The sequence below is a fragment of the Saprolegnia diclina genome, assembly GCF_000281045.1.
Source record: "Saprolegnia diclina VS20 unplaced genomic scaffold supercont1.27, whole genome shotgun sequence".
In the NCBI taxonomy this organism is placed as follows: Eukaryota; Oomycota; class Saprolegniomycetes; order Saprolegniales; family Saprolegniaceae; genus Saprolegnia; species Saprolegnia diclina.
Window position 1 is genome coordinate 132,812 of NW_008246094.1, and position 25,712 is coordinate 158,523.

General features: G+C 59.8%; 10 protein-coding genes across 10 annotated transcripts in view; 5 read left to right on the forward strand and 5 right to left on the reverse strand.

Moving 5' to 3' along the window:
- Positions 1–24: 24 nt before the first annotated feature.
- SDRG_08721 (hypothetical protein) lies at positions 25–430 on the reverse strand (the record flags this gene model as incomplete). The annotated part of the gene is made up of 2 exons (XM_008614617.1): positions 93–430; positions 25–54 (listed from the first exon to the last, which is right to left on the reverse strand). The coding sequence occupies exons 1-2, from the start codon at positions 372–374 to the stop codon at positions 25–27; spliced, it is 312 nt and encodes a 103-aa protein (XP_008612839.1). The 5' UTR covers positions 375–430.
- A 793-nt stretch (positions 431–1,223) lies between these two features.
- SDRG_08722 (hypothetical protein) lies at positions 1,224–2,847 on the reverse strand. Its single transcript, XM_008614618.1, has 8 exons — positions 2,308–2,847; positions 2,168–2,257; positions 2,024–2,116; positions 1,879–1,977; positions 1,734–1,832; positions 1,574–1,672; positions 1,423–1,521; positions 1,224–1,377 (listed from the first exon to the last, which is right to left on the reverse strand). The coding sequence occupies exons 1-8, from the start codon at positions 2,827–2,829 to the stop codon at positions 1,282–1,284; spliced, it is 1,197 nt and encodes a 398-aa protein (XP_008612840.1). The 5' UTR covers positions 2,830–2,847; the 3' UTR covers positions 1,224–1,281.
- Positions 2,848–3,187: 340 nt separating this feature from the next.
- SDRG_08723 (hypothetical protein) lies at positions 3,188–4,989 on the forward strand. Its single transcript, XM_008614619.1, has 7 exons — positions 3,188–3,266; positions 3,319–4,144; positions 4,195–4,277; positions 4,321–4,403; positions 4,457–4,561; positions 4,609–4,720; positions 4,776–4,989. The coding sequence occupies exons 2-7, from the start codon at positions 3,382–3,384 to the stop codon at positions 4,938–4,940; spliced, it is 1,311 nt and encodes a 436-aa protein (XP_008612841.1). The 5' UTR covers positions 3,188–3,266; positions 3,319–3,381; the 3' UTR covers positions 4,941–4,989.
- Positions 4,967–6,278, reverse strand: SDRG_08724 (hypothetical protein). The gene has a single exon (XM_008614620.1). The coding sequence runs from the start codon at positions 6,238–6,240 to the stop codon at positions 5,020–5,022; it is 1,221 nt and encodes a 406-aa protein (XP_008612842.1). The 5' UTR covers positions 6,241–6,278; the 3' UTR covers positions 4,967–5,019.
- A 1,435-nt stretch (positions 6,279–7,713) lies between these two features.
- SDRG_08725 (hypothetical protein) lies at positions 7,714–10,120 on the forward strand. The gene is made up of 7 exons (XM_008614621.1): positions 7,714–8,017; positions 8,065–8,851; positions 8,909–9,221; positions 9,267–9,417; positions 9,469–9,552; positions 9,603–9,826; positions 9,883–10,120. The coding sequence occupies exons 1-7, from the start codon at positions 7,727–7,729 to the stop codon at positions 10,010–10,012; spliced, it is 1,980 nt and encodes a 659-aa protein (XP_008612843.1). The 5' UTR covers positions 7,714–7,726; the 3' UTR covers positions 10,013–10,120.
- Positions 10,015–13,413, reverse strand: SDRG_08726 (hypothetical protein). The gene is made up of 6 exons (XM_008614622.1): positions 11,806–13,413; positions 11,215–11,757; positions 11,122–11,170; positions 10,863–11,071; positions 10,455–10,822; positions 10,015–10,405 (listed from the first exon to the last, which is right to left on the reverse strand). The coding sequence occupies exons 1-6, from the start codon at positions 13,375–13,377 to the stop codon at positions 10,075–10,077; spliced, it is 3,072 nt and encodes a 1,023-aa protein (XP_008612844.1). The 5' UTR covers positions 13,378–13,413; the 3' UTR covers positions 10,015–10,074.
- Positions 13,414–13,828: 415 nt separating this feature from the next.
- Positions 13,829–17,428, forward strand: SDRG_08727 (hypothetical protein). Its single transcript, XM_008614623.1, has 20 exons — positions 13,829–14,119; positions 14,168–14,306; positions 14,355–14,423; positions 14,484–14,680; positions 14,725–14,853; positions 14,899–15,036; positions 15,088–15,147; positions 15,194–15,320; positions 15,367–15,466; positions 15,517–15,636; positions 15,683–15,884; positions 15,931–16,021; positions 16,073–16,257; positions 16,303–16,346; positions 16,403–16,493; positions 16,545–16,671; positions 16,718–16,835; positions 16,886–16,978; positions 17,024–17,155; positions 17,202–17,428. The coding sequence occupies exons 1-20, from the start codon at positions 13,885–13,887 to the stop codon at positions 17,328–17,330; spliced, it is 2,526 nt and encodes an 841-aa protein (XP_008612845.1). The 5' UTR covers positions 13,829–13,884; the 3' UTR covers positions 17,331–17,428.
- A 29-nt stretch (positions 17,429–17,457) lies between these two features.
- SDRG_08728 (hypothetical protein) lies at positions 17,458–19,559 on the forward strand. The gene is made up of 5 exons (XM_008614624.1): positions 17,458–18,293; positions 18,334–18,494; positions 18,542–18,691; positions 18,735–18,887; positions 18,934–19,559. The coding sequence occupies exons 1-5, from the start codon at positions 17,511–17,513 to the stop codon at positions 19,202–19,204; spliced, it is 1,518 nt and encodes a 505-aa protein (XP_008612846.1). The 5' UTR covers positions 17,458–17,510; the 3' UTR covers positions 19,205–19,559.
- SDRG_08729 (carbamoyl-phosphate synthase (ammonia)) lies at positions 19,276–23,883 on the reverse strand (the record flags this gene model as incomplete). Its single annotated transcript, XM_008614625.1, has 3 exons — positions 19,276–20,853; positions 20,903–22,291; positions 22,342–23,883. The coding sequence occupies 3 exons, from the start codon at positions 23,881–23,883 to the stop codon at positions 19,276–19,278; spliced, it is 4,509 nt and encodes a 1,502-aa protein (XP_008612847.1).
- A 1,440-nt stretch (positions 23,884–25,323) lies between these two features.
- The window catches only part of SDRG_08730 (hypothetical protein), a gene marked incomplete at both ends in the record, with an annotated part of 800 nt that continues 411 nt past the window's right edge, over positions 25,324–25,712 (forward strand). The window contains 2 exons of the mRNA XM_008614626.1: positions 25,324–25,389; positions 25,449–25,521. Coding sequence (XP_008612848.1) covers positions 25,324–25,389; positions 25,449–25,521 — 139 coding nt within the window. The remainder of the gene's footprint in view (positions 25,390–25,448; positions 25,522–25,712) is intronic.

A 25,712-nucleotide genomic window follows, 5' to 3' on the forward strand; every position in this document is an offset into this window, starting at 1 on the left:
GACGTCGACCGGAGCAGCGTCGGCTCAATGTACCGCCCGAGAAGGTGCGTCGAGCTGCCGAGCGTGTTGAACCACTCGACGTTGATGGGCACACCCTTCTTGACGCGGATCGTCGGGCCCGGGTGCGACATATTACGACCGACGACGCCGTAGCCGTAGACAGCAGTCGTCGGGATCCCGTTGCCCCACGCATGGCTATCGACTTGGCCAATGTTCATCTTGAGCGAGCCGCCGGCCGTCATGTCGAGCACCTCGGGCAGCACGAGCGGCGACGCGTAGGCCGTAAAGGCGTAGAGCGCACCGCCGTACGTCGGGTCGGGCGCGTCCTGCGCAGCGGCGGACGCTACCAATAGGAAAAGGTGGCTCAGTTTCATGGTGAAAATTGCACAGTGAGGACTGTAAAGGATGCTTTTCCCGGGCGATACGCTGGAAAATCGGAACAAATCAGAGTAGCCAATGTGTTGGCTTCAACAGCACGAGTGTTCGAATTAGTGGTGTAATTCGAAAGATACTTAGTCGTGCCGTCAAGTTTCAAGTTGGCCCACGCATAGTATGCACGAAAAGAGCTCGGAGTTTGTACCCCCGGGTAGCTAGACTCTCACTAATGGCCGGGGGCTTGGTCGTGCATGGAGTCAAAGCGCGTCAAGGGAGGCAAGAGATCGTCGCTTGTGAGCTGCCAATCTCCGTCCAACAAGTTCAGCGTGATCGCGCCAGTTTCGCGCTGGTATACAAACCGGTTGAACGCTGGCACCCGCTCGACATCTCACGAGCTGGCGCAGCGTGAAGTATCGGGCAGCAACGGTCGAGTAAACCGTGCTAGGTAGGTAACTACACTGTATTCATTCGCCTCTCTGGGATAGCTGCTCTCTCGGAGGGCTTGACGTCAAGGGCCAGCAATAATCTGGCAGAAGAGGGCACCGAAAAAAGAACCCTCGACGGAGAACAAATCGATGCAACACTATTGGTGGTGGAGTTGGTCGAATAAAGAACCTCGTTTACCATTGGCCCTGTGCACGTGGCGCATTACCTTCGATGCGTTTCCAAATTGGCTCGGGCGACCATAGATGATGCACAAGTAAATATGCACTACTAGTTATTAATAACCACTACACCTCGTAAACCTCTACATTTACGTTGATCTCGGCGCCACCGAGCCGTGGGATCCTTGAAATAGCCTCCTCGCTCTTCTGCCCGTCCCGAATCCTGACGCTACAAGGTATGAACGGTGTTGGTGCTGACGAGAACATGCGATTGACTGCGTTATATAAATCACAAAAGAGCTCACACTGTCGTTACGACGTCGGGGCTCTGGAGGAGCTGCATCATGTCGGCCGAAGCCTCCAGCGTTTCTGCGAGCTCAAGGACCGTGAGACCGTCCTAGGACCATAGTGAGGACATGCGCGAGTAGCGTCGCGCCCGTACAAGCGACCGCGCCACGCGATTCGCGCCCTTCTTGATGAGCACGTCGACGACGCCGATGTGGCCAAAGCGGACGGCGTTAAACAGCGGCGTGCGGTCGTCCTAGGTCCCCATATACAAAAAACAGTGAAGGCCAGAGGAGCCGTTATCATACGACGTCGGTGGCTTCCATGTTGGCGCCAAACTTTAGGAGGAGCTTGACGGCCTTGACATCGCCCATTTCGGATGCGACCACGAGGGCAGTCTTGAGGTTCTAGCAGTGTAATATAGCAATATGGTTGGTAGAGACAGAGATGAGAGTCGTAGAAATGTACCGTGTCGGTGGTCTCGGTCTTGGCGTTGGCTTCGAGCAAGCTCTTGAGCGCATTGCTGTGGCCCAACTTAACGGCGACAACCAGCGCGCTCGTGCCCGTCTATAATGGCCAGTCCGCAGCCGAAATGACACAGCAATACTAGTACCTCATCCGTCGCATCAGGCTTGGCCCCGTGCTCCAAGAGGTACTTGAGAACGTGGTAGTGGCCGCCCTTGAGCGCCATGAGCAGCGGTGTGCACCCGTCCTAGGCAGCATAATCCTCACACCGTACCCACCGACAGGCAACCTACCACACCGACGCAGTCGACCGCGATGCCCTTTTGAACAAGACACTCGACGAACCCGAGTTCGCCAGCGGTTGCAGCATGCAGCAGAAACCCTTCCTACGCGTTGCTGCTTCAGCGGCGCTTGATGGTGCAGGCAGAAGAGCGTACTTCGGAGTGGACGCCCTTGGGTGCGGGCTTGCGCTTCGCAGCGCCGACAAGGAACCCCATTGCGTTGGCATCCGGATGCAAAAGACTCACCTACGCACGTGGCGTCACGGCATGTATGTAGTGGCGGAGCAGCGGCGTACTGCATCGTGGCTGAGCACCGCGTGGTCGTAACTCGTGGGTTCCGAACTCAAGGCGCCGGTCACATTGTAGCGGTTGCAGAATCGATAGTACCAGCCCCACGACGCCTGGAACTTGTCCATGGACGGGTACTTCTTGGCGAGAACGAGCGCGCGCTGCTGGATGTGCGATGGCACGAGCGCGACGTTGTTGAGCCGAAGCGCGCTCACCCACTTGAAGAGCTCGGTCTCAAACTCGACTTTGGCGCGGTCGCCGCCCCGCTTGCGGCCGTTGCGGACGCCTTCGCGGCCCGTGGCGAAGCGCGAGAGGAAGACATCGCGGTCCTTGTACAGCTTGCGGATGGCTGCGGGCGTGACGCCGTACGCTTCCGCGAGCTGCTTTGTGGGCACCTTGACTGCGCTCTCGCTGCTCTGCGCACTCAAGATCGTCTCGAGGATCTCCATGCGCTGCTCGTCCGTGAGCCGCGCGCCCTTGCCGCGCTTCTTCTCGGCTGGCGCCGCCGCCTCAACCGTCGTCGGCGTCATCTTGCAGTTGACACGGAAACTTTCACGGATGGCACGCATTGTTCAGTTAAGTTTGCTCCCTCTTTGTTTCGATACAACGTATTCAGTATTAGAGGGTGGAACGTGGCTAGTTGCACGCCATCTTTGGCACCGTCCGGGCAGCCACCACGTAGCGCGACATGACGCGTCTATGCAGCAGACAGCGCTTCTACCAAGCAAGCGATCGACCGATCGTGCGCCAGCAAAGTCGAGCTGCAAACACGCTGTGCGTACTGTCTGCATAGGATGGACGCACGCAACTTGAGAAATAAATCCAGTGTATACCAAGCAACCAGGGCGTGTCGATGACGTCCCACGGCCTGAATGTACCACGTGGCCGACGGGATCGACGCCTGCATCGATGGTGCAGGCGACCGGCCTATCGCTGATCGCCGTTCGGCAGCAGGTCGCGACGACAGGTGAATGGCACACGGCCGCGGTTTTTTATAGCCTTCATTTGCGTGCGTTTAGCCTCGGCGTAGCGTCGTGCCACTCTGACGCGTCCCGTGGCATCCTGTCTTTTTCTCGGTTGCCATGACGCTCTCGGTGGCCACCGCGCGCGCCCAGCTCGCCAAGCACACGTCCTCGTCGACCTCGTCGCCCATCGTCGCCATCTGCGGCGGCGGCAACGGCGCCCACGTCGCTGCCGGCTACTTGGCCTCCAAGGGCCTCCGCGTCCATGTGCTCACGCGGCAGCCCGAATTGTGGTCGGAATCGATTCGCATCTCGACCAAAGGCAGCAGCTGGCAGGACAAGGGCGACATCGTGGGCCGCCTCACACTCGTCACAAGCAACGCGGCGCAGGCGATCCCGACCGCCGACGTCATCTTTGTGGCCGCGCCCGCGAACGCGCACCCGGCAATCCTCGAGAAGATCGCGCCGCATGTCAAGGCCGGCGCAGTCCTCGGCGCGCTCTTTGCCCAGGGCGGCTTTGACTGGGCGGCCAAGCGCGCGCTCGGCGCCACGACCTTGGAGAGCCTGAGCATGCTCTTTGGCCTCCAGAACATTCCGTGGATCTGCAAGGCGACGACGTACGGGAAGGAAGCCAAGATCATTGGGCCCAAGAAGTGTCTCTACGTTGCAGCGTACCCTGTCGAGAAGAAGGACGCGGCCGCGCGCCTCATGGAGGACCTCTTTGACATTCCGTGCACGACGGTCGCCAACTTTCTCAACTTGACGCTGACGCCGTCCAACCAGATCATCCACCCCGCGCGGTACTACGCCATCTTCCGCGACTGGGACGGCAAGAAGACGTACACCAAGGAGCAGCTTGCGCAGCGCAAGGGCCTCACCCTCTGTCCGCCAATGCCACTTCGCACCTTCGTTGACTGAGTTTGTACTGGCTAGACGCCGACTTTGACGAATTTTCCGCCGAGCAGCTCTCGATGCTCGACAACGAGCTCCAGCAGGTCAAGCTCGCGCTCCTTCAGGTACACCATTTGCATGACGACGGTGTGTCACGCATGGACGTAGCGCTTTCCCGCCCTCGACTTGTCGGATGTCCTGCCCATGGACGCCCGCGTCGTCAAGCAGTATGGCGACGACGTCTCGGACCGGTGCGTACTTCTCTTCAACTACGTCTCATAACTAACACTGGTGTTGTATGTAGGAGCTCGCTCAAGGCGATCTTCGAGTCCAACTTGGGCTACCAAGGCTGTGTGACGCCGCTCAACGAGGTGTCGCCGGGCCAGTTCCACCCGGCGGTCGGGTCGCGGTACTCGCCTCATCCCGTTCGATTGACAGATTGATACTTTTTTTTAGTCTCTTTTGGGAAGACATTCCGTACGGTCTGTGCATTCTCAAAAACATGGCCGAAATGCTCGGCAACTTTCCGACGCCGCGGATTGACTTTATGATCCGCTGGCACCAGCAGGTCGTACCCGCTTCGACCCTCGCTTTGGCCAACTTACTGAATTTGCAAATTTTAGTTTATGGGCGTCCAGTTCCTCAACGAAGACAGCCAGCTCAACCCGCGCGAGATTTGGCGCACGGGCGCCCCCAACAAGTATGGCATCCACGACATTGAGGACCTTGTCGAGACGTCGCTGCCGCGCGAGATGCAAGGCTACAAGCACCCGCGCTCGCGCATGTAACTTGTTCCGGATTTCTGACGGCAATATATGGCTTTTCTTGCGACTTGGAGGACAATAGTACAGAGTTAAGTTAGGACAACTAGGGCGACGACGCGAAGAAGCGCATGCGGCGGTCGATGGCGATCATGCGGCTTCGGCACTCGTCGACGCTGGCTTGGAGTTGCTGCATGTCGGCTTTCGAGGCTTGGGTCGGGTCCAACGAGAGAAGCGTGAGCTCGGTGCTGAGGCTTTGCATGTCCAGCGTCAGCTGCTGCTTCAGTTGCTGGAGTTCGCGTAGCGACGCGGCCGGGTCGACCTTCCACGCAACCGGTGACGACGGCGCGCTGGCCGCCCGCAGCTTGGTCGCCGACTGTTTGAGGCTCTGGCGAAACTGCGCAAAGTCGGCGACGAACGAGGAGCGCTCGAGGTCGCTGCTTGGACACATCGAGTACAAGCTCGTGCTCGGCTCGCTGGACGAGATCATGCTCGCGCCAAGGAACGCCGACTCGGACGGGCTCGGTGGTCGAGCGACAAATTCGACACGGCGGTGCACGGGCGTCTCGTCGTCGTCGTCGTCGCAGTCGTGGAATCGAATGCTACGGTCGATTTTGGGCGTCGTCAGGTCTTCCTCTTCGATGCGGCTCTGGACGAGGTGCACGGCAGCTGTTGACGCCCGAAAGGTCTGCGGGGACATCGGGCGCTCGGGTCGCATTGGCGACGTACTCGACGACGTCATCGTGACAGGCGGCGCGTGCTGGGGGCTCGGCGTCTCCCGGTCGAGCATACGCGTGTACGTCTCCATGCGCGGTGCTGTGTGGTCGCTCTCAGACGAGTACGATGCAAACGAGTCGTGGAGGCGGCGGGGCATCGGCGGCTGCAAGAGCTTCTCACGGGCGTGCACCGAGTGGTCGAGCTGCTGCATGGTTTCGGCAAACTTGAGTTGCACTTGCATGACCTCGGTCAAGAGCGGGCTCAAGTTCTGTTGCACTTGTCGGTCCTCGAACGACGCTGTCGCTTTGGCGTGGCGGCGCGGGCTCGTCTTCGGGCTAGTTTCAATGACAGCCTCGAGCATGTCTTGCAGGTGCCGGATCTGGTGCTGGATGTACTTCTCGGCCACGCTGCGCTGCTTGATCTCCCACGCGAGGCGCTGCTCGAGCTCGAGGTTCTGCTCCAGCGCGAGCCGCAGCTTCATTTCCCAGACGCGGATGTCGGGGCTGTAGACGTCGACGGGCGTCGGCCGCGGGCGCCGGTGCAGCGTGAGCTTCTCCTTCGCGACGCGGAGCTGCTCCTTGAGCGCGTCCGTCTCGAGCATGGTGGTCATAGCTAGCCGCTCTTTCAGCTTGTGCCAATGCAGCCAGCGGGAAGCGTATCCGGCTTGCCGCCCAAACAGTGCCCCGTTATCCGGATTGCGTGCACGGTCCATGCGTTTCAAATTCAAAAACTCAAAAAAGCGCGCGCAAAACTCAAATATTGCGCACGTCTGCGCACTACGACGCAGCGTATCGAACAGACTTCCTACAAAGCAGCTAGGAAATGTCAATGCTGGGCTATAGAGTTGCCGACAAAACACCCTGTAGCCCAGCTGCCTGTAGCCCATGGTCCAGGCTGGACAGGGCATCGCACTCCTACTCTTGATCACCCAATCACGCATCGCGCCGTCGACGATGATGGGCGGTGACCAGCTTGACCCGCGCACTGCACTTGGTGATGCCACATGTTGTTGTGCCTTTGCCCAAGTCTCCATGATGCAAGTTGGCGCACGCACACCCAGTAGGGTACTCTGCGGACGATTCAACATTCAACTGACGTCGAAATGTCTATATCAACATACCTCGTGGACTGCACGTGAAGGTGATTGAGAGACGCAAAGTCCTCGACGCTCTGCGAACGCCGTGCCGCCTGCATTCAAGTTGAACGGACCATTGCAGCGGGATGGAGACATTCTCCCCAGGTAATGTTGAATGGTGTGGGTCGACGGCGTCTCGAATCTGGTCAGTGGAACGACGATAACGTGAATGTAAGGGCTGTCAACCAAGGGTATATACACGTGCCATCCAGCATTACGCACGCGTTTCCCGCCTTTTTGAGATTGCACTGCGTTGGTGGCGGGTGCGATGCCTGTCAAAAGTGCAAACTTGACATTCTTGCGCAGTCGCATCTGGACGTCGAGCGGCTGGTGGTGTTCGTCGTCGTCCTCGCGTCCCTACGTCTCGTGTCGCAGCAGCGTTGTGTATCTTTGCGGTCGAGCGGCCGTATAAAACACACGTAGAGTGTGCTCCCAGACCAGTTATGCGTTTGATTGCTCCACATATCCAGTGTCTTTCGGCCACGGTATATATGCGCACGACGCGTAGCCCATGACGGCTAGTCCTATTATTGTCTAGTTATCATCCTCGCGTGTGGCCGGTCGACCTGCGGCTGCTTCTCCGACCTAAGAAGCCACACCCAGTCACCAAATGTTGAAGTTCAAACCCAAGCAGCGCGGCCACCACTCATTGTCATTATGGACGCTTTGGCCGCAACGGCGTTCCCGAGGACGCTGCGAGGTTCATATACGACCAAATCTTGGGCGAGCGACAGCCGAGGAGGATGCCATGGCGGCGCCGAGCCGTGTCCAATCGAATCTGATACGCGACTAACCGGTTTGAAGTTCAAACGCCCCATGCCTCTGGGCGCGGAAGAGAGCACCGTGATGATTGGCTGCAATAAGCCAATCAAACGCGGCGAATTTCTGACTAAGTTGCGTGTTTTAAAAATTCAAACGCCCAGCTGGACCCCACTCTTCATTTCTGCAACACGACCAAGCCATGGCCAAGACGGACGCAAAAGAGGTCAAGCCGCGGAAGCGCTCCAAGAAGATTGCGACGACGGTGACCAAGGACGCACCCCAGGACGGCGCTGCCAAGAAGCGCACGCCGGTCAAGGGCCCAGCCAAGGTGGCCAAGCCGAGCCCGGCCAAGGCGCCGATCGAGACCATTGTCATCGACGGTGACGAGTCCGAGACCCACAAGGACGACGCCGACGCCGAGGCCAAGCCGGCCTTGACGATCGAGCCAGTGGGGGCCACAACGACGAGCGCGCCGGATTTCCTATCGCCGGTAATCTTGGCAATGGCGCGAAGGGCGCCATGCTGACCTGTCTCTAGGTAAGCAAGCTGCAGCGCGCGCAGGAGATTGCTGCGAAGGATCAAGAGGCGCGCCTCGAAGCGGCCGAAGCCAAACGTCTTGCCGACTCTCGCCAGCGTGGCGCCAAGCGCAAGGATATGGCCTCGGACGCCGATGCGCCGGCCCACGCCAAGGTTGCCAAGACAGGCGCGCTCGAGACCGACGTCGAAACGACGACGACGACGACGATTAGCCAGCAGACGACCATCAAGGCTGCGACACACGCGGTCACGCGGTCCAAGATCGTCTCGGAAAAGAAGGCCAAGATCGTCAAAACCCCCGACGAGTCCGCGACCCAGTACGCATTGCGCGCCGCCAATATCAACAAGGAAGAGCGCAAGAAGCTCGCCGCAGCCAAAGCTGCGATCGCTGAAGCCGGTCCTGAAGAAGCCGTAGCGGCAGAAACGAACGAGCACACGACGACCGAGGCGACGCCAGTCGTTGCCACGAGCCCGGAAGATGTGTACGAGACGCCCGAATTTGTGGCCCGCAGCACCGAAGACCACTTCCGCAGCGTCTCGTCATCGACGACAACGACGACCTTTCCTGATGTCATGCACGTTGAAGAGCCCGTCGACGACGCCACGTCCAACGCTGCGCCGTCGACCGCGCTCGTCCGATCTCTGCCTGGCCCGAAGCGCTCGTCGACCGCGCGCGTCATCGCTTACGCCGGCGTCATTGCCGCTGCGGTCGGCGCCGTCGTTCTCGGCGCGACCTCGGCCTACGTAGAGCAGCTGCCGCACTGCGACGCCAATGCTACGGCTGCGGGTATTCCTTAAGACCATCCCTATATGGTGTAGTAATATATAAATCAACCTGCTGTAGACCTCCACTGCCGGCCCTGTCCACCGCATGGAGTGTGTCGTGACGGCGCCTTGGTCGACTGCGATCCGTCGTTCATTGCGCTCCGCGGCGAGTGCCATGAAGCCATGGGCCTCACCCGCGACTCGAGCCTGATGGCGTCGATGCTGACCGAGATCTGGCGCAGCGAGGCCACGTCCGTGTACTGCGAGGCGCCGCTGGCCACCCGGCTCCAAGCGCTGGACCCTCTCAGCGTGGTGCAGGACCTGGGCCACCCGTCGTCGGTGCCGCTCTCGACCGAAGCCCTGCGTCAACAGCTCCGCGCCGACCCTGCGTGGTACTGACTGCGATTGGATGAACGTTCTCAAGCTTGTGGTTGTAGGAAGGACATTGGGCCCAAGACGTTCGGTATCGCGTTTACAAAGGCGCTGACGCGCCTCGGCAAGAAGAGTGACGCAACGTTCGTCGACTTGACCATCGATGACGCGTCGCCATTGTGCCGCGCCACCACGTTTGTGTTGGAGTACTTTACGGTACGCGTCGCGAGGTGGTCGACACAGTCGGCGTCACTCTACGGTTTCTAGTCGGTCGTCCTCGCGGTGGTGCTCGTGGTGCTGGCGATCTTTGTGGTTGTCGACAACCAGACGTTTACCCGCGACCAAGAACTGGTACGCCATTCATCGTGCCAAGGGTTCTTGTACTAAGACGTGCCGTCTAGTTGGCACGCATGCTGGTCGTCGTCGAAGACGAGCTGATGACGCATGCCGCGTCGCGCGTCGACGAGACCGAGGATGCGGGCTACCCGATCCAGTACCTCCGCGACCACGTCATCGACATCCTCCAGCTCACGCGCGACGAAAAGTACCGCGTCGTCTCAAGCGTGTGGGATCAGCTCGGCGCCGCCGTGCGCACGGACCCGCGCATCGTCGAGCGCACGATCACGTACGCCTACTTTCAATGTTTCAATGTATCAAGTCAACCTCACTTCTTGCAACTAGGCGCGCTGCGAACGGCGCTTCGGTCGTCATATGGGAGTGGGTCGGTGGGGCCAAGGACTTTGATGCGTCCGGCCCGTCGTTCACGCCGTACGACCATGCGACACCGGCGGCATCTGTGCAGTCGGCGTGATCGTGCAAAGCATGTAGGTTGAGAATACGGTGTATATAAGGTAGTTGAAAGAAATAGCATGTTCACGTCGTCTTGCGATTGAATACTGCACGGGCCGCGGGGGCGGACGCTGGTCGGTGCTGCTGCAACTGCCGCAGACACCGCACGCCGGCCGGGAGCGGCGCCACCAGCGTGCGTTCGAGGTTGAGTGTGTAGCCGTGGGTTGTGATAATGTCCTGTGCGATCTGCGGGTCGGTCTGCAGCAAGGTTTGGAAGATGTCGACAAACTCGGCAAACGTCAATGTCTTGGGCGCGCTCTCCTTGGGTCGACACAGGAGGTCCATAAACACGCGCCGGACTTCGAATCGCGACAAGACGCCGGTGGCCTTGGCGTCGTACGTGTCGAAGATTTTCCTACGGAACGTCGTCATGGACAAGGTTGGTCCAATATCGAAGGTCGGACTGGAGTATGCCGGTCGTGCGCCGACTCAGCGGATTCACACGCGCCTTGTGCACCAAGAGGTTGGCTCGCCACTCCTCGGTCGTCGCATGCAGCACACGTTCGTCCGCTGGTTTCGTCAGCCGTGGCGGCGACGTCCTGATGGGCACATGACCGACCCACGGTGTGGCCACGACGACGACGGGCTCGATCGGTTTGGTTCGAGTTGGCTGGAGCAAGGCGTGTACGCGCGTCGGCCGGTTGACGACCTGCTGCGCCATCTGCGCATACGAGAGCGTACTCAGCGTCTCGTCGACGGCGGCGCTGCCCGGTGCGACGGCCAGCAGCAGCGTCGTCAGCGCCGACCCGCCAATACTATCTTCCAAAAGCCGCTATGCGAAGCATGAGGCACCAAGTGCATCCGAGCACTACCGTGAGCTTGCTTTCTCGGTACGGCACGTGCTTCCAGCCCTCGACAAGCGCCTTGATGACACGGCCGAGTGCGAGGAGGCCCTGGCCAATGTTGGCGGCTTCGACCTGCCGATCTTTCAGACACCCCGCGCGCTCGTAGTTTTCCGAGCCGCTGAGATCCACGAGCCGAAGCTGCCCGCTGGCTTGGATCGACTGGCCGTCTTCAACGACTAGACACAGCGTCTTCGATCGGGATACACGAAGTAGAACTAGCACGCACGGGTCGTGTCGGTGTACAAGGTGAAGATCGCGTGCGACCGACTCGACTCCTATCCAACATCAGATTCGACTCGAGAAGAAGGTACGTTGGTGCCTTGTTGCAGAGCGTGGCCGACTGCTGCCGGCACTGAATTGCGAGCTCGAGCAGCTCGTAGGCGTCCGCAGCGGTGGCCACCGACACCTCGTGGAGCCCGTGCACGCGCACACCGTGCAGCGCGTGCTTGACAATGTGCAATTTACTTGGGCGACCCGCACTCTCGTCGTCGTCGGAGAGGTCGTATTTTTTGTCCCGACTACGGGTTTGTTCGTACTTCATGCGGACGCCGCGCTTCTTGGCCACGTCGCGGAGCGCCTTGGACGACGTCGTGACCACCTGCGGTCGATCGCTTTGCCGCCGGAGACTGGCTGCGAGGAGGTCGAGAATCTCTTCGTTGTAGATCTCCACATACGACATGCGCACGCTCGTGACTGCCGGTGAGGCAAACACCGTGGCGATGGCGCGGTACATGAGACCGGCGTCGGCACCGCCGCGATGGCCCTGCATCGAGTGCGTCTTTCCCGAGCCGGTCTGCCCATACGCAAACACGGTGCACGTGTAGCCACTGATCGCATGCTGCACAATCGGCTGAATCGATGTCTAGGGTCCAAATGATATATATCATTTCTGTAGACCGGAAAATGATACCGCAAACAGGTCCTCTTGGGTCGTCGACGGACCAAACACCGTGTCAAAGTTGAACGCGCGGGGCTTTTGGTACGCGTGGATGGGCTCGACGTAGACGCGGTTGCCGTCGCAGGCGACGACCGACCGCTGCCCCGCTGCCTCTTCGTGCGCGAGCAGCGGTCGGCAGCGCACGAGGACCTTGATGTGCACGCGCTGCGGCGTGCTCTCGGGCGTCGCTGGAGTTGGCGACATATTGGAAGGAGGCTCGTCGTCGTCGGGCCTCGTCGATAAGTGCCACGTTAGGATGTCGTGCTGGTACCCTTGGCGCCGTACGCAGTAGTAGAGCTCGTCGCTGCCCGCGTGCGTCAGCGCCAAGACGGGCAAGACGCGCTCGGGCTCGAGATGCAACGTTGGTAGAGCGTGGTCTCGAGGCAGGAGGAGCCGAGCGAGGCCACCGCGTGCAGCGTCGGCATCGGCCAATCCCAGTAGTAACGTGCGCGAGGTCGCGTGGTATGTGATGGCCGTGCACTCTGCAGGGAGACTTACGTGGTGCTGGATCACACTTGAAAAGTCCCACGGCTCGACCGACATACTTGTGTCGTCGCTTGACCGACAGACCGTCACGAAGGGAGCCGCTGTCCAGGCAACGCAGAGCGCACCCGTATCTGTCACGCACAGCGCCGATGGTGTTGCGGTCACCGTCGGCGCGTCGACGTCGAAAAGGACGCAGCGTGCGTCACCGACCTCGTTAACGTCAGTGCTTGTGGCGTAGTGCATGTACGATACGACGTGGTAGGTGGCACCGTTGGGTGCTGATTCCAGGACGAGCAGTGACGCAAGGTCAGGTGTGATGCAAAAACCGCTGACCGGACCTGCACACTGAACAAGGCGCACGACACCGCTAATGTCGTAGACACACAAGTCGCCTTCGCCTTGCAGGAAATAGAGGCATATGGCATCGCGCGACGTTCCGAGATGCAGCTGACGCGGGCGACGCAAGTCCGACTGCAGCACGCGCACCGCGCCAGACGTCACGTCGACACTGCCAAGGTTGCCTTGCAGCTCGTCGAGCCAGTAGAGCGTTTTGGAAGCGTCCGCAAACGCCAAGCTCGTCCACGCTCGGTTCGGTACCAAAATCGCATCGATGGGAAGCGGCAAGGGCGTTAACGTAGCGTTGATCCGCGGGATAAGAGCCGGCGCAAGCGGAAGGGACTGGCGCCGCTTGACGCGTCGTGGTCCTGGATCCTCGCCCCGCCGCGGCGTCGGCCGGTCCAGCTTGGGCCGCAGCACGAGTTTGAGGTGCAGCGGGCTGGCCGTGGCCGAGGTAAAGTCGTCCATCGTCAGTTGGACCCAGTCGCCGTCGCCGTCGAGAAGAAGGTACGTGCACATACTCTCCTCCGGGGGTACGATGGCGCCGATTTCCGCGAGCTCGGGCGCGTGCAGCGAATGGAGGAGGCCATGCAGGTGGTGCAGGCCCGCGCCGTGGCTCGTGTGCACGTACTTGCGCTTTGACGACTTGTGCAGGCACGTACCGCGCTTGTCATGCAGCTCGACGTGGGACTTGGTCGTAAACGGCAGCGGCGAAGTGCTCATAGGTCCCGACGGACCATCGTTTTGTCCGAGTCAAAACGGCCGCCGTTTCGCGCCAGCGACAACGACGGACGATCGAAGCGACTGTCTACGCTATTGCGTCGACATCCATGGACCCTGCGAGGCCCCACGACTACGAGAGTTGGACACTATACAGTGGGACCTTGCTACAATGTATAATGATACATGTTGACGATGAATAATGATCGTGTCCTCTACCTCAACTCTCTGCGCGAACGATGGAACTCGTACGACTCGTGAGCTATGAACGTAGTAGGTCTCGAGCTGCCTTGGTGGAGCTCTTGGTGGTCTCCTGTGGCAGCGCAAGATTGCGCCACGCGGACAGTCATTGGTCGGTTCAAACGAGAACCCGCGCTTTGATTGGCCGCGATGGTTGCCAATCGTTGGCTCTTGTTTTTCGGTGTCCTAATTAGGCATCCACGAAAGTAGGACAGGAAATCAGGTCGGAGCCAATCAGCTGGCCGAATTGAAGTTCGAACACGATCGAGCATGGCCAAGCCCGTGAAGGACGCGCGGAAGGCGCGCCGCCAGCAGGAGCGCAGCGAGAAGAAGCAGAAGAAGCAGATGCGCCAAGTCGCGCACAAGGCGCCGGCCAAGCGCCGCCACGAAGACGCTCATCCCATGAGCAAGCGCCGCCATGAAGAGGCGCCAGTAGCCAAGCGCCCGAAAGCTGGCGGCTTCCAAAACAAGTTTATGGAGATGATCCAGGCCCAGGCCGCCGAAGGTACGTCGCAGCACCATGCCAAGGGTAAGTGGTCACCGCTGCATGCAGGCGCCATTAGCTTGGACTCGGCCAAGGTGCTCAAGAAGCCGCAGTCCAAGGCCGAGGTCTCCGAGGAAGACATTGCACTCAAGCGTCTTGAGAAAAGCCTTGGCCTGACCAAGTCCACGGGCAAAGCCAAGCTCAACAAGTTTGACGCTAGCAGCTCTGGCGAGGCTCTTACACTATCAATGTGTAGGGAGTTTGAGAAGGACGGTCTTGGCGCTGACTTTGGCGACTTTCTCATGGGCCTCGACGACCTCTCTGCGTACATTCTACATTCGGCCGTATTTTGATATAGATCAACGGCGTAATTGTCATCTTGTAGGCGCATCACGGGCAAGAAGCCGGTGCCTGCCACCGAAGACGACGACGAGATCTCGGACGAGGGCGATGTCAGCATGGACGAGGATGGGGAAGAGGATGCGGACGAAGATGAAGATGACGATGATTTCGAGGGCATGGACGAGGAGACGCGTCGTGAGATGGAGCTTTTGGCGGAAGAAGACGCGGCTTTTCTCCAAGGTACGTGCCGCCTTGTCTTGCTGCGTACCCACCATATCGCGTAGAAATGGACCAGCTCCCAACAGACGACGAAGAAGAGGACGACGACGACCTTGCGCAGTTTGATTCGGACCTCTCGGAGGACGAAGGTGACGACGAAGTTGCTGCCAACACGGCCCGCAATCAGCACCACTGTACGTCGTCAAGAGAAGGTACCATGCGTTCAAAGCCCCATGTAGCTGCCAGTGACGACGGCGACTCGGACGTCGACTCGGACGAAGCTGACAAGCTCGAGGAAGATGTCGAGGACGACGATGACGAAGGTAGCGAAGACGAGACAAAGCAAGTCAGCGAGGACGAGGCCGAAGACGAGGCTGGTAGCGTCGACATCTTGTCGCCTGTATCGTGGTACTACAAACGGCCCGTAGAGAAGACGCCGGTCGTTGTCGAAGAAGACATTTACGGCCGCCCCAAGGTCGCGGCGACAGGTACTCGCATCGCCCTCGCCCTCAACTATATCGATATTGATTGTAGCCATCTCGGCGACGCGGTATGTGCCGCCGCACCTGCGCCGCGCTGCGACGACAGACGAGCAACAGTTGCGCGAAGTCCGTCGCCGCATCAACGGCCAGCTCAACCGTCTCTCGGAGAGCAACATGGAGTACGCTCTTCTTCATCATCTTCTTTCGTCTCATAATCGCGGGTAGGCCGATTTGCATGGAATTTGAGAGCATTTACCGGTCCTTTGTGCGTGCGGACGTCAACGCGATCTTGCTCGAAGCGCTGGTCGCGCTCTGCTGTCACGAGGTACTCCTCGCGCATTCCTATCGCCTTCTGACGCGTCCGCGTCATCGTAGACCCAAGTGATGACGCAGCTCATCAACATTAGCGGCGCCCTCCTTGGCGCGCTCTTCCACTCGGTCGGCACGGAGATTGTCGGCTTTTTCATTGAGCATTTTGTCCAAAAATTTGAAACGGTAAATATCCCACGACTTGGAGAATAGTGTCCTCATTGGATCCCAGGCGGTCGTGACGCTCCGCGCATCCTCGTCCGACGACGAAGACGGCGAGACGCGGTCCAAGGAGGCGACGAACCTCCTCTTGATGATCACGACGCTCTACATGTTTGACACGGTGCACTGCGGCATGATCTACGACATCTTCCGCTTCCTCGTCGACTCGTTCACGGGCGTCGACATTGAGCTCATCCACGCGCTTCTCCAAGGTCCTCTCAACGACGCCAAGCTTTGGTTTCAACTTGTGTCATATAGCGTGTGGCCCGTCGCTCCGCGCCGACGACGCGAGCGCGCTCACGGATATGATTGCGACCGTCCAGACCAAAGCCAGCCAGCACGAAGAGCAGTACGATGGACCACTATCCTCTCCACCAAGGTCCTTACATTGCTTCTCTAGGCGCGTCCGCTTCCTCCTCGACTTGATCTACAACCTCAAGAAGGCCACAAAAAAGACCAAGTCGAGTGCGTTCTCCAACGACCGCGTCCAGCAGCTGCGCAAGTGGATCGGCCGCGTCAAAACGCGCGTCGGCCACGCCAACAACGCACTCCGCGTCTCGTTCTCGGAGCTTTTGCACGCCGACGGTACTATTGACGGGTCTGCGAGGGTGTCTGATGTGTGTTATGTAGCCCAAGGCCGGTGGTGGATCATTGGCGGCACGTGGGTCCCCCCCGTACGTCTTGGACTTTGGTTTTGAGATTGTTGATCGAGTGACGAACGCTCGCGTAGAGCCAGACGTCGGGGGCGGTCGGCGGCAAGGACTCTGACGCCCAGCAGAACGCGCTGCTCAAGCTCGCGGAGAAGCAGCGCATGAACACGGGTGTGTCTCAGCACTCGATACATTGATACAGACGATGGACGCTTGCGATAGATGTGCGCCGGTCGATCTTTTGTGCGATCATGGGCGCGTCCGACTGCATCGAAGCGTACGAAGGCGTGCTCAAGCTCGGTCTCAAGGACAAGCAAGAGCGTGAGATCATCCGCGTGCTCATGCACTGGTAGGACCGAGGAAGGATCGAAGATGGATGCTCATGGAATGTGTAGCTGCGGAAACGAAGCCAAGTACAACCCGTACTACGCACTCCTTGCCGACAAGTTTGCGACCGCCGACCCGCGCTACAAGTTTACGCTCCAGCTCGCGTACTGGGACGTCTTCAAGCAGGTAGAGACTGCAGCATTGGAAGAGGAGCAGGAGATGGATGATGCGTGTAGCTCGATGCGTGGAAGCCGCGCAAGGTCTACAACATGGCGTGCTTGCTCGCCAAGCTGCTCGAGACGGGCGCCATGACCCTCGCTGTCCTCAAGGTATCGCTTCCTGCCGAGGCAAAACGAGTCGACGTGCGACTGTAGGTCCTCGACTTTACCGACGTCAGCGACGCGACCGTACTCTTCCTCCGCGTCGCCTTTGAGCGGATCCTGAGCATCGACGACGACTCGGCGCTCATCGGCGTCTTTGAGCGCATCGCCCAGCAAAAGTCCAAGGTCGGTCGCTGCCTTGCATCGTTCAACGCTCATGCCATGCTTATAGATGGAAGCGACGCGGGATGGCGTCGCCGTCTTCTTCCACCAGCACCTCTTGCCGGCGCTCAAGACGCTCGAGGCCAAGAAGAAGGCCAAGATGGTCACCCGCATGCTCGACGCCATGGGCAAGCACTAGAGGAAGCGATCTGTGCAGGACGTGGCAAATTCGCAACTGCGGGCGCAAATTCAAGTTTCTTAAAAAATACATGTCTTTCGATACAATGATCAAGCTTTCTTTGTGCTTTGTATTGTATTATTGTCCTTGCTGATTTCGGGGCGATCCATCCGGTCGGTGTATATTCCGCTGGCCGACGCCATGGCGACCTTCCACGTGCGACTCAACATGGAGGACGCCGACGACGATGGCGATAGCACGACGACGATGGCCTTCGAGGTCGGGAACCCCCGCGTCGAGGTGCTCACGGGCCGCCTGCGCCTCTTCCGGTCCATGCCGCATCACGCGCGCCACGAAGAGACCAAGGACGACGACGAGGGCAGCGACCAGTGGCTGCATCTCTCGACAAACGCGATCCTCGAGATGAACTTGACGCTCCTCGGCTTTGTGAGCCTCCCGCTTCATGTCGGTCCGCTCGAGCTCCTCGAGTTTACCCAAGCCTTCCGCGACGAGATTGTGCTCATGCGGCTCCTGCGCGACGCCAACCCGCGCCACCCGACGCGCATGGCGCTCGTCCAGTTTGCGAGCGCCGCCAAGGCCGCTCAGTTCTACGAAGCGTTCAATGGCACGCGCTTCAACTCGATCGAGCCCGAGCGCTGCAAGCTCGTGTTTGTCCGCTGCATCGAGTTTGTCCGGAGCGCACACCCGCCGAGCGCCGGGCCGCTCCCGCGCGTCAACGGCCACCTCGTGGCCAACGGCATGCTTCCGGCCTTCAACGACGACGGCCTGCGCTGCGACGCGCCCGATGGCCACGTGGAGATCCCCACCTGCCCCGTGTGCTTGGACCGCCTCGATACGTCCGTCTCGGGCGTCCTCACGACCTTGTGCAACCACACGTTCCACTGCGACTGCCTCTTTGGCTGGGAAGGCTCGAGCTGCCCCGTGTGCCGGTACAGCCACGGCGACATGGTCTCGACGTGCGAGGTACGGCTTGCTCGTGCAACGATGCCCCAGCGTGAGGTAGGTCTGCGAGACGACCGAGCACCTCTGGATCTGCTTAATCTGCGGCCACATTGGCTGTGGCCGGTACTCGAACGAGCATGCCAAGAAGCACTACCAAGATACCATGCACACGTACTCGCTCGAGCTCGAGACACAGCGTGTGTGGGATTATGCTGGCGACGGGTCGCGTCCTCCTTACGCTCTCGACCTCACCTGGCCTCTGCATGTAGGTATGTGCATCGACTCATCATGAACAAGCAAGACGGCAAGTGCGTCGAGTTTCCCAACCCAAATGCACACGCGTCCATGGACGACGAAGCCAGCGACGAGCATCTCAAGCTCGAGAAGCTCGCTGCCGAGTACAACCACCTCCTCACAAGGTAGTAGCGTCGTGCGAGCGCATGGCATCATGCGCGTCACTAGCCAGCTCGAAGAGCAGCGGCTCTATTACGAGCGCCGCATGGGCGACGCCACCGAGCGCCGCGCCCTCGACCACGAGCGCAAGTCGCTCAAGCGCCAGAACGAAGCGCTCGCAAAGAAGACGGCGCAGCTCGAAGAAGAGCTCGTGTTCGTGCGGTATGATGACCTCCACCGTCCAGCAAACCTCATATCCCGCGTGCAGGGAGCTCAACAAGTCGCTCATTGAGAACCAAGCAAGCTGGAAGGAGCGCGTCAAGTGCGCCGAAGACAAGGTGCAAACGCTCGAGCGCAGCACGCAGGCGCGCGTCGACGACCTCGAGTCGCAGATCAAGGACCTCATGTTCTACCTCGACACGCAAAACAAGGTCGAGCACAGCGTGCACAAGCGTGAGATCCAAGACGGCGCCATCTCGGTGATCGCGCCCGAAGCGGACGTCAAGCCCAAGGCCAAGCGACCGTCCAAGAAGCGCTAACGCATCGTTTGTATGCATACATGTATTACGTGCTATCTTCGTCGTCGACGATCACCATGAAAACGCAGCGCCTAGTGAAACTCGTTGGGCGCCGTCCACGGCTTCTCGTCTTCCGAGTCGTAGTAGTCAAAGAGACTCGACGACTCGAGCCCGAGCAGCGGCTTCTCGCGGTGGATGCGCATGCTCTCGACAAAGAGCTTGACGAGGCTCACGTTGGTCAAGAGCGGGATCGAAAAGTCGGCGGCCGTCCGGCGGATGAGGTAGTTGTCCTTGAGCCGCTTCGAGTCGGACGTCGGGAGGTTGATGACGAGGTCGATCTTGCCTTCTTTAATGTAGTTGAGCACATTCTCTTCGGCGCTCTCTTCGTCGAGCGGGAAGGCCAGCTTGACGCTCGGCACGTTGTACTTGGCCAGGAACGCGTGCGTCTTCTCGGTCGCGTGGAGCGTGTAGCCGAGGTTCACGAGGTCGTGCGCGTGGTGCACGAAGTCGGGCGACACCTTGTCCTGCATCGAGAGGAGCACATTCTTCTTCGGCAGCTTGAAGTTGGACGAGAGAAGCGCCTTGAGGAACGCTTCGTGCTTGGTCTTGCCAAAGCACGCGACCTCGCCCGTCGACGCCATCTCGACGCCGAGGAGCGGGTCCGCGCCGCCGAGTCGCGTGTACGAAAACATGGGCGACTTGATACCGACGTACTCTTGCGGCCGGATCGGGTCAAAGAGGCCCGGGAGGTTGTCCTTGGACGTGTCGGCGCCGACCATGACCTTGGTCGCCGCGCTAATAAAGTCGGCGCCCACCGTCTTCGAGACAAACGGAAAGCTGCGCGACGCACGCAAGTTGCACTCGATCGCGAGCACGTCCGCGCCCTTGGCCAAAAACTGCGCGTTGAACGGCCCGGAAATGTTGAGCGCCTTGGCGATCTTGGCGCCGGCGTGGCGGACCTGGTCAATGTAGTACGCGCTGAGGTCGACGGGCGGCAGAATCAAGGTGGCGTCGCCAGAGTGCACGCCAGCGTTCTCGACGTGTTCCGAGACCGCCGCCGCGATGATCTCGCCGTTGCGGGCGACACCGTCGAGCTCAATCTCGCGCGCGCCTTCGACAAACTTGGTAATGACAACCGGGTGGTCCTGCGAGACGGCGGCGGCTTCGCCGAGGACGCGCGCGAGGTCGTCGTCCGAGTAGGCGACGTTCATGGCCGCACCGGAAAGCACGTAGGACGGGCGGACGAGCACGGGGTAGCCCACATCGTGCGCAAACACCTTGGCCGCGTCGAGGCTCGTGAGCTCCTTCCACGCGGGCTGGCGCACGCCGGCGCGGTCCATGAGCTCGGAAAACTTGTGGCGATCTTCGGCCGAGTCAATCATCGTCGGGCACGTGCCGAGGACGCGGACGCCGGCCTTGTGCAGGGGCAGCGCCACGTTGTTGGGGATTTGGCCGCCGACCGAGACGACGACGCCGGCAACGTTTTCGCGATCGTAGACGTCAAGGATGCGCTCCTTCGAGAGCTCTTCAAAGTAGAGCTGGTCGCACTCGTCATAGTCGGTCGAGACCGTCTCGGGGTTGTAGTTGAGCATGACTGCGCGGCGACCGAGCTTCTTGAGCGTCCGAATGCACGAGACAGCACACCAATCAAACTCGACCGAACTGCCAATCTAGTCGATACACTGCGTGAGCCATTGAGCGAAAGAGAATACTACATACCCGGTAGGCACCCGACCCGAGCACCATGACGCCGTCGTTCGGCGGCTGGTCGGCCACGTCGTTCTCGGACGCGTTGTACGTCGTGTAGAGGTAGTTGGTCGCCGCCGGGTACTCGGCCGCGAGCGTGTCGATCTGCTTGATGACCGGAATGATGCCGCGGGCCTTGCGGTCCGCGCGCACCGCGTCGTCCGAGCAGTTGAGCATGCGCGCGAGCTGGCGGTCCGAAAAGCCGACCTCCTTGGCCTCGCGGAGGAGATGGTCCGGGACAGCGCTGAGGCTGCCAAGCTTGGTGAGGTCGTCGTCGAGGTCGGCAATGCGCTGGAGGCGGCTGAGGAACCACGTGTCGATCTTGGTCAAATCGTGGATCTCCTGCACCGAGAGGATGTTTTCCCGGAGCGCGTACGCGATCTGGTACATGCGCTTGTCGGTCGGGCGTTGGAGCGCCGCAATCAAGTCGGCTTTCGAGAGCGCGTCCTTGGCCTTGGGCTCAAACCCTTCGATGCTCGGCTCAACCATGCGCAGCGCCTTCTGGATCGTCTCTTCAAACGTGCGGCCGATCGCCATGACCTCGCCGACACTCTTCATGCTCGAGCCAATCTCCGTGCTCACGTGCTCAAACTTGGAGAGATCCCAGCGGGGCACCTTGGCGACGCAGTAGTCGAGCGACGGCTCAAAGCACGCCGACGTCGACTTGGTCACCGAATTTTTGAGCTCCGGGAGGTTGATACCGAGGCCGAGCTTGGCGGCGACAAACGCTAACGGGTAGCCCGTGGCCTTGGACGCGAGCGCCGACGAGCGAGAGAGACGCGCGTTGACCTCAATGATGCAGTACTCCTCGTTCTCGGGGTTGAGCGCATACTGGATGTTGCACTCGCCGACGATGCCGAGGTGGCGCACGACCTTGAGCGCGGTCTCGCGGAGCATGTGGTACTCGCGGTTGCTGAGCGTCTGGGACGGCGCAATGACCATCGAGTCGCCCGTGTGGATGCCGAGCGGGTCAAAGTTCTCCATGTTGCAGACCGTGATGCAGTTGTTGGCCGCGTCACGCACAACCTCGTACTCGACTTCCTTCCAGCCCTTCATGGAGCGCTCGACGAGGATCTGCGGCGAGCCCGCAAACGCCTTCTTGGCCATCTTGGTGAGCTCCTTCTTGTCCTCGCAGATGCCGCTGCCGAGACCGCCCAGCGCAAACGCCGACCGGATCATGACCGGGTACCCAATCTTGTCGGCGGCTTCGAGCGCCTCGGCGACCGACTCGGCCGCAAAGCTCGTCGCAATCTTCTCGTTGATCTCCTTGAGCTTCGCGTTGAAGATCTCGCGGTCTTCGGTCGCTTCGATGACGGGGATTTGCGTGCCGAGCACCTTGACGTTGTACTTTTCGAGAATGCCCTACGCAGCGAGATTGCACTTCGCCAAGTGCAAACTCAACCATTGCTTACCTTGTGGTGAAGGTCGACACCGCAGTTGAGCGCGGTTTGGCCGCCCATCGAGATGAGGATACCGTCCGGGCGCTCGCGGCGAATGACTTGCTCGACAAAGTCCGAGTTGACCGGCAAGTAGTAGACGTTGTCGGCCTGCGCCTCGGTCGACTTGTCGACGTTGGTCTGGACGGACGCAATGTTCGGGTTGATCAAGATCGTGTGAATGTTCTCTTCCTTGAGCGCCTTGATGGCCTGCGACCCCGAGTAGTCAAACTCGCCGGCTTGGCCAATGCTGAGGCCACCGGAGCCAAGAATGAGCACCTTTTTGAACTGCGGGCGCGTCGTCGGCGGCCGCTGCACGAGCGACGTGATCGGGCCCGTCGTCTTGGTGCGCACGGCGTCGAGGAACGTGTCAAAGAGGAACTCCGTGTCCGTCGGGCCGCCCGCGTGCTCGGGGTGGAACTGCGCCGTGAAGAACGGCTTGGTCTTGTGGATGATGCCTTCGTTCGTGCCGTCGTTGCCGTTCACAAAGAGCTCTTCCCACTCGGTCGGGAGCTTCTTCCCGTCGAGCGCATACCCGTGGTTCTGCGCCGTAATGTACGACTGGCCCGTCTTGAGGTTGTTCACGGGCTGGTTCTGGCCACGGTTGCCGAACGGCAGCTTGTACGTGTCTGCACCGGCCGCGCGACCGAGGAGCTGGTTCCCGAGACAGATGCCAAAGATGGGCTTGACGTTGTCGCTCGCAATGATGCTTTCGAGCTGCGCCACTGTGTGCTGGAGCATGGCCGGATCGCCGGGGCCGTTCGAGATGAAGAGCCCGTCGTACCAACTCATTTCCGACACAATGTCGTGGTCCCACGGCACGAGCTTTACCTCGGCGCCGCGCTGGACGAGCTGGCGAATGATGTTGTACTTGATGCCGCAGTCGACCGCGAGGATCTTGAGCGGGTTGCCCTTGCCGTAGATTTTCACGTCCTTGGTCGACACTTCGGCGACGAGGTTGCGCGAGTTGGGGTCCTCAAACGCTGGCGCCGGCGACCCGTCGACCACGATGCGGCCCGTGAGCGCGCCCTTCGCGCGGATCTTCTTGGTGAGCGCGCGCGTGTCGATGCCAGCGATCGCCGGAATGCCTTCCTTGACGAGCCACTCAGAGAGCGACGACTTGGCGTTCCAGTGGCTGTGGTGCTTGGAGTAGTCTTGGACGATCATACCGGCCGCGTGGATCCGGTTGCTCTCGAGGTGCTTGTTGAGGCCATACTGGTCGAGCTCCTTCGTGCAGGGCACGCCGTAGTTGCCGATCATGGGAAAGGTCATGTTGAGGATCTGGCCCTGGAAGGACGGGTCCGTCAAGGCCTCGGGGTACCCGACCATGCCCGTCGTGAAGACGACCTCGCCCGCCATCGACTGGTCGGCGCCGAACGAGATGCCGGGGTACTTGGAGCCGTCCGAGAGCTCGAGGACCGCGCGCTTCTCGAAGGATGGGACGCCCCGCCGGTCGACGCCGGTCGACATGTGCTTCTGGCGGAAGCTAATCATCGGTGCTCGTCGTAGTCGATACATCGTCTTGTCCTTCCTGCGGCTGCGGCAAATTGGATTGTGACCAAGATCTCTGGAAGATCTTCCGTCGAAGTTGGTGCCCACGTCAATATCTGGAGCAATGTATGCGAGGCCGTGGCAGCTGCAACTTCGATTTTATCATACAAAACACAAGCTCACAATGTTGATGGTCGAAGTAGACGATCGACCGCGCCGATTGGCTGATACTTTACGGTTCAGGTTTCGAAACCGTCCCAGTCAAGATGCGGGTGCATAAAAAGGGGCTTTGCCGCGCGCGACGCTTTAATAACAAGGACACTAAGGAGCCCCCAAGATATAGCATTCCTCGCCCTCGAATAGATCGGAGCGTTGTGACGTCACGTGATCCAACTAGCAGTTGTACTGGTTGGTTGGGTCCATATTGAGACGAAAATGAGAAAGATTGCCTGATATAGGACGATAGAGAAAAGTGCCATGAAGGGCAAACTGAATGAGTAGAGTGGGATCATGGCGGGGGAGGTGCTTGAAGCGGCCAAAGTGGTCCGGAAAATTCCTATGATCAATGGCCGGTCACATGGGTACCTCTTGCTTCGACGAGCTAAATGACGCTACGACGAAGCAGACCGAAGCCGTGAGAGATTTCCGAGTGGCCATCACCACTGGGACACGTCAATCGAGTCAATTGGGCTCGCTTGACGCGTGCACCTGGGTGGATTGTCCACAGGAAACTTTCTACGGCACCGAGCACATCCTGCTGCATTTGTAAGCACTTGCTGTGGAATGGCTGGCGAATGGATGGCTCATGGACCGCGATTGCAAATGCATGGTGTTTCAGCGTTCTTTATGGTCGTGGGGACACCGCCGACGTGTTCGCGTGGTCGACGTTGCGACTGCGATACGCAACGACGAGCTTCGTACACGAACACGATGACGAAGCTGCTGTGCGTGCGGTTCGTACATGTACTACGCGCAATGTCGCTCCAGAGGACCTGTGTACAACTAAATCGTGCAAATATTGGTCCGTCCTGGCCGTCGTTCTACTGTCGCATCATCATCATCGTCCCAGCTGAGTTTGCTGCTCGCGGGATGCACGCTTCTCAGAACGCTGGGGTCCATCGATGCTACTCGTATACCGGCGCCTGTATGTGCCTCGTCGCTCTCTCTATTATCGTTGATGGCGACGTAGAGCAGTCAGAGGCACTGAGTCAGAGGACGAACGGTGCGGTCGGATCGGTATGTGGGTACGTGGCACGCCCATACGGCGCGGTATTATCCGGATGGTTCCGACCGGCGATCTTTGGTTCTCTAAAGTGCGAGTCGCGTTTCAAGTGCGCTTTGTATTTCATCCAATCACAACGTACTTGCATTTTGTCCAATGAGCGCCCATCTAATTTGATTGGATAGCTGATTGGGCTGGAGCATCGCGGCTCAAATTTATCATCTTCAAGATCTGCCGCGGCCAAGATGGAGGAGAGCAAGCTCGTGGCCCTGCATGACATGCTCCAGCGCCTGCGCCCCAAGGGCAAGTCCGTACGTCCTCCTTAACCCTCCTAGTGCCTGCCACACCCACTCACGACGCGGCGAAATAGGGCGGTCTCGGCTCGGGCGGTAGCTTTGGCTTGAAGTCGCACGGCCCGCGCGACGATGGTCTGCCCAACAACGGTACCGACTTGGCACTGCCAGCGAATAGTACTGAGAAGCGCATAGGTCTCTACTCGATGTTTGTCCGCGAAGGCCATGGCGGCTACGCCCACAAGCACTTTGCGGAGGACAAGGAAGACAAGGACGACGAGTCGGACGCCGAGACGAAGAAGAAGGCCAAGAAGGAGAAGAAGGCCAAGAAGGAGAAGAAG

Excerpts from the sequence above, each read along its gene's own strand:
- SDRG_08726 (XM_008614622.1), bottom strand. The coding sequence starts at position 13,377 with ATGAGCACTTCGCCGCTGCCGTTTACGACCAAGTCCCACGTCGAGCTG. Across the intron at positions 11,758-11,805 it reads CCCAAGAGGACCTGTTTGCG|ACATCGATTCAGCCGATTGT; the intron begins GTATCATTTTCC and ends TTTGGACCCTAG. Across the intron at positions 11,072-11,121 it reads CTTGTACACCGACACGACCC|TCGTTGAAGACGGCCAGTCG; the intron begins GTGCGTGCTAGT and ends CGCTGTGTCTAG.
- SDRG_08727 (XM_008614623.1), top strand. The coding sequence starts at position 13,885 with ATGGCCAAGCCCGTGAAGGACGCGCGGAAGGCGCGCCGCCAGCAGGAG. Across the intron at positions 15,885-15,930 it reads CATCCACGCGCTTCTCCAAG|CGTGTGGCCCGTCGCTCCGC; the intron begins GTCCTCTCAACG and ends TGTGTCATATAG. Across the intron at positions 16,836-16,885 it reads ACTGGGACGTCTTCAAGCAG|CTCGATGCGTGGAAGCCGCG; the intron begins GTAGAGACTGCA and ends TGATGCGTGTAG.
- SDRG_08723 (XM_008614619.1), top strand. The coding sequence starts at position 3,382 with ATGACGCTCTCGGTGGCCACCGCGCGCGCCCAGCTCGCCAAGCACACG. Across the intron at positions 4,145-4,194 it reads GCGCAAGGGCCTCACCCTCT|ACGCCGACTTTGACGAATTT; the intron begins GTCCGCCAATGC and ends TGTACTGGCTAG. Across the intron at positions 4,721-4,775 it reads TGATCCGCTGGCACCAGCAG|TTTATGGGCGTCCAGTTCCT; the intron begins GTCGTACCCGCT and ends TGCAAATTTTAG.
- SDRG_08728 (XM_008614624.1), top strand. The coding sequence starts at position 17,511 with ATGGCGACCTTCCACGTGCGACTCAACATGGAGGACGCCGACGACGAT. Across the intron at positions 18,294-18,333 it reads ACATGGTCTCGACGTGCGAG|GTCTGCGAGACGACCGAGCA; the intron begins GTACGGCTTGCT and ends AGCGTGAGGTAG. Across the intron at positions 18,692-18,734 it reads TACAACCACCTCCTCACAAG|CCAGCTCGAAGAGCAGCGGC; the intron begins GTAGTAGCGTCG and ends GCGCGTCACTAG.
- SDRG_08725 (XM_008614621.1), top strand. The coding sequence starts at position 7,727 with ATGGCCAAGACGGACGCAAAAGAGGTCAAGCCGCGGAAGCGCTCCAAG. Across the intron at positions 9,222-9,266 it reads CTCCGCGCCGACCCTGCGTG|GAAGGACATTGGGCCCAAGA; the intron begins GTACTGACTGCG and ends TTGTGGTTGTAG. Across the intron at positions 9,418-9,468 it reads TTGTGTTGGAGTACTTTACG|TCGGTCGTCCTCGCGGTGGT; the intron begins GTACGCGTCGCG and ends TACGGTTTCTAG.
- SDRG_08724 (XM_008614620.1), bottom strand. The coding sequence starts at position 6,240 with ATGACCACCATGCTCGAGACGGACGCGCTCAAGGAGCAGCTCCGCGTC.
- SDRG_08722 (XM_008614618.1), bottom strand. The coding sequence starts at position 2,829 with ATGACGCCGACGACGGTTGAGGCGGCGGCGCCAGCCGAGAAGAAGCGC. Across the intron at positions 1,833-1,878 it reads AGCCTGATGCGACGGATGAG|ACGGGCACGAGCGCGCTGGT; the intron begins GTACTAGTATTG and ends TGGCCATTATAG. Across the intron at positions 1,673-1,733 it reads AGACCGAGACCACCGACACG|AACCTCAAGACTGCCCTCGT; the intron begins GTACATTTCTAC and ends TTACACTGCTAG.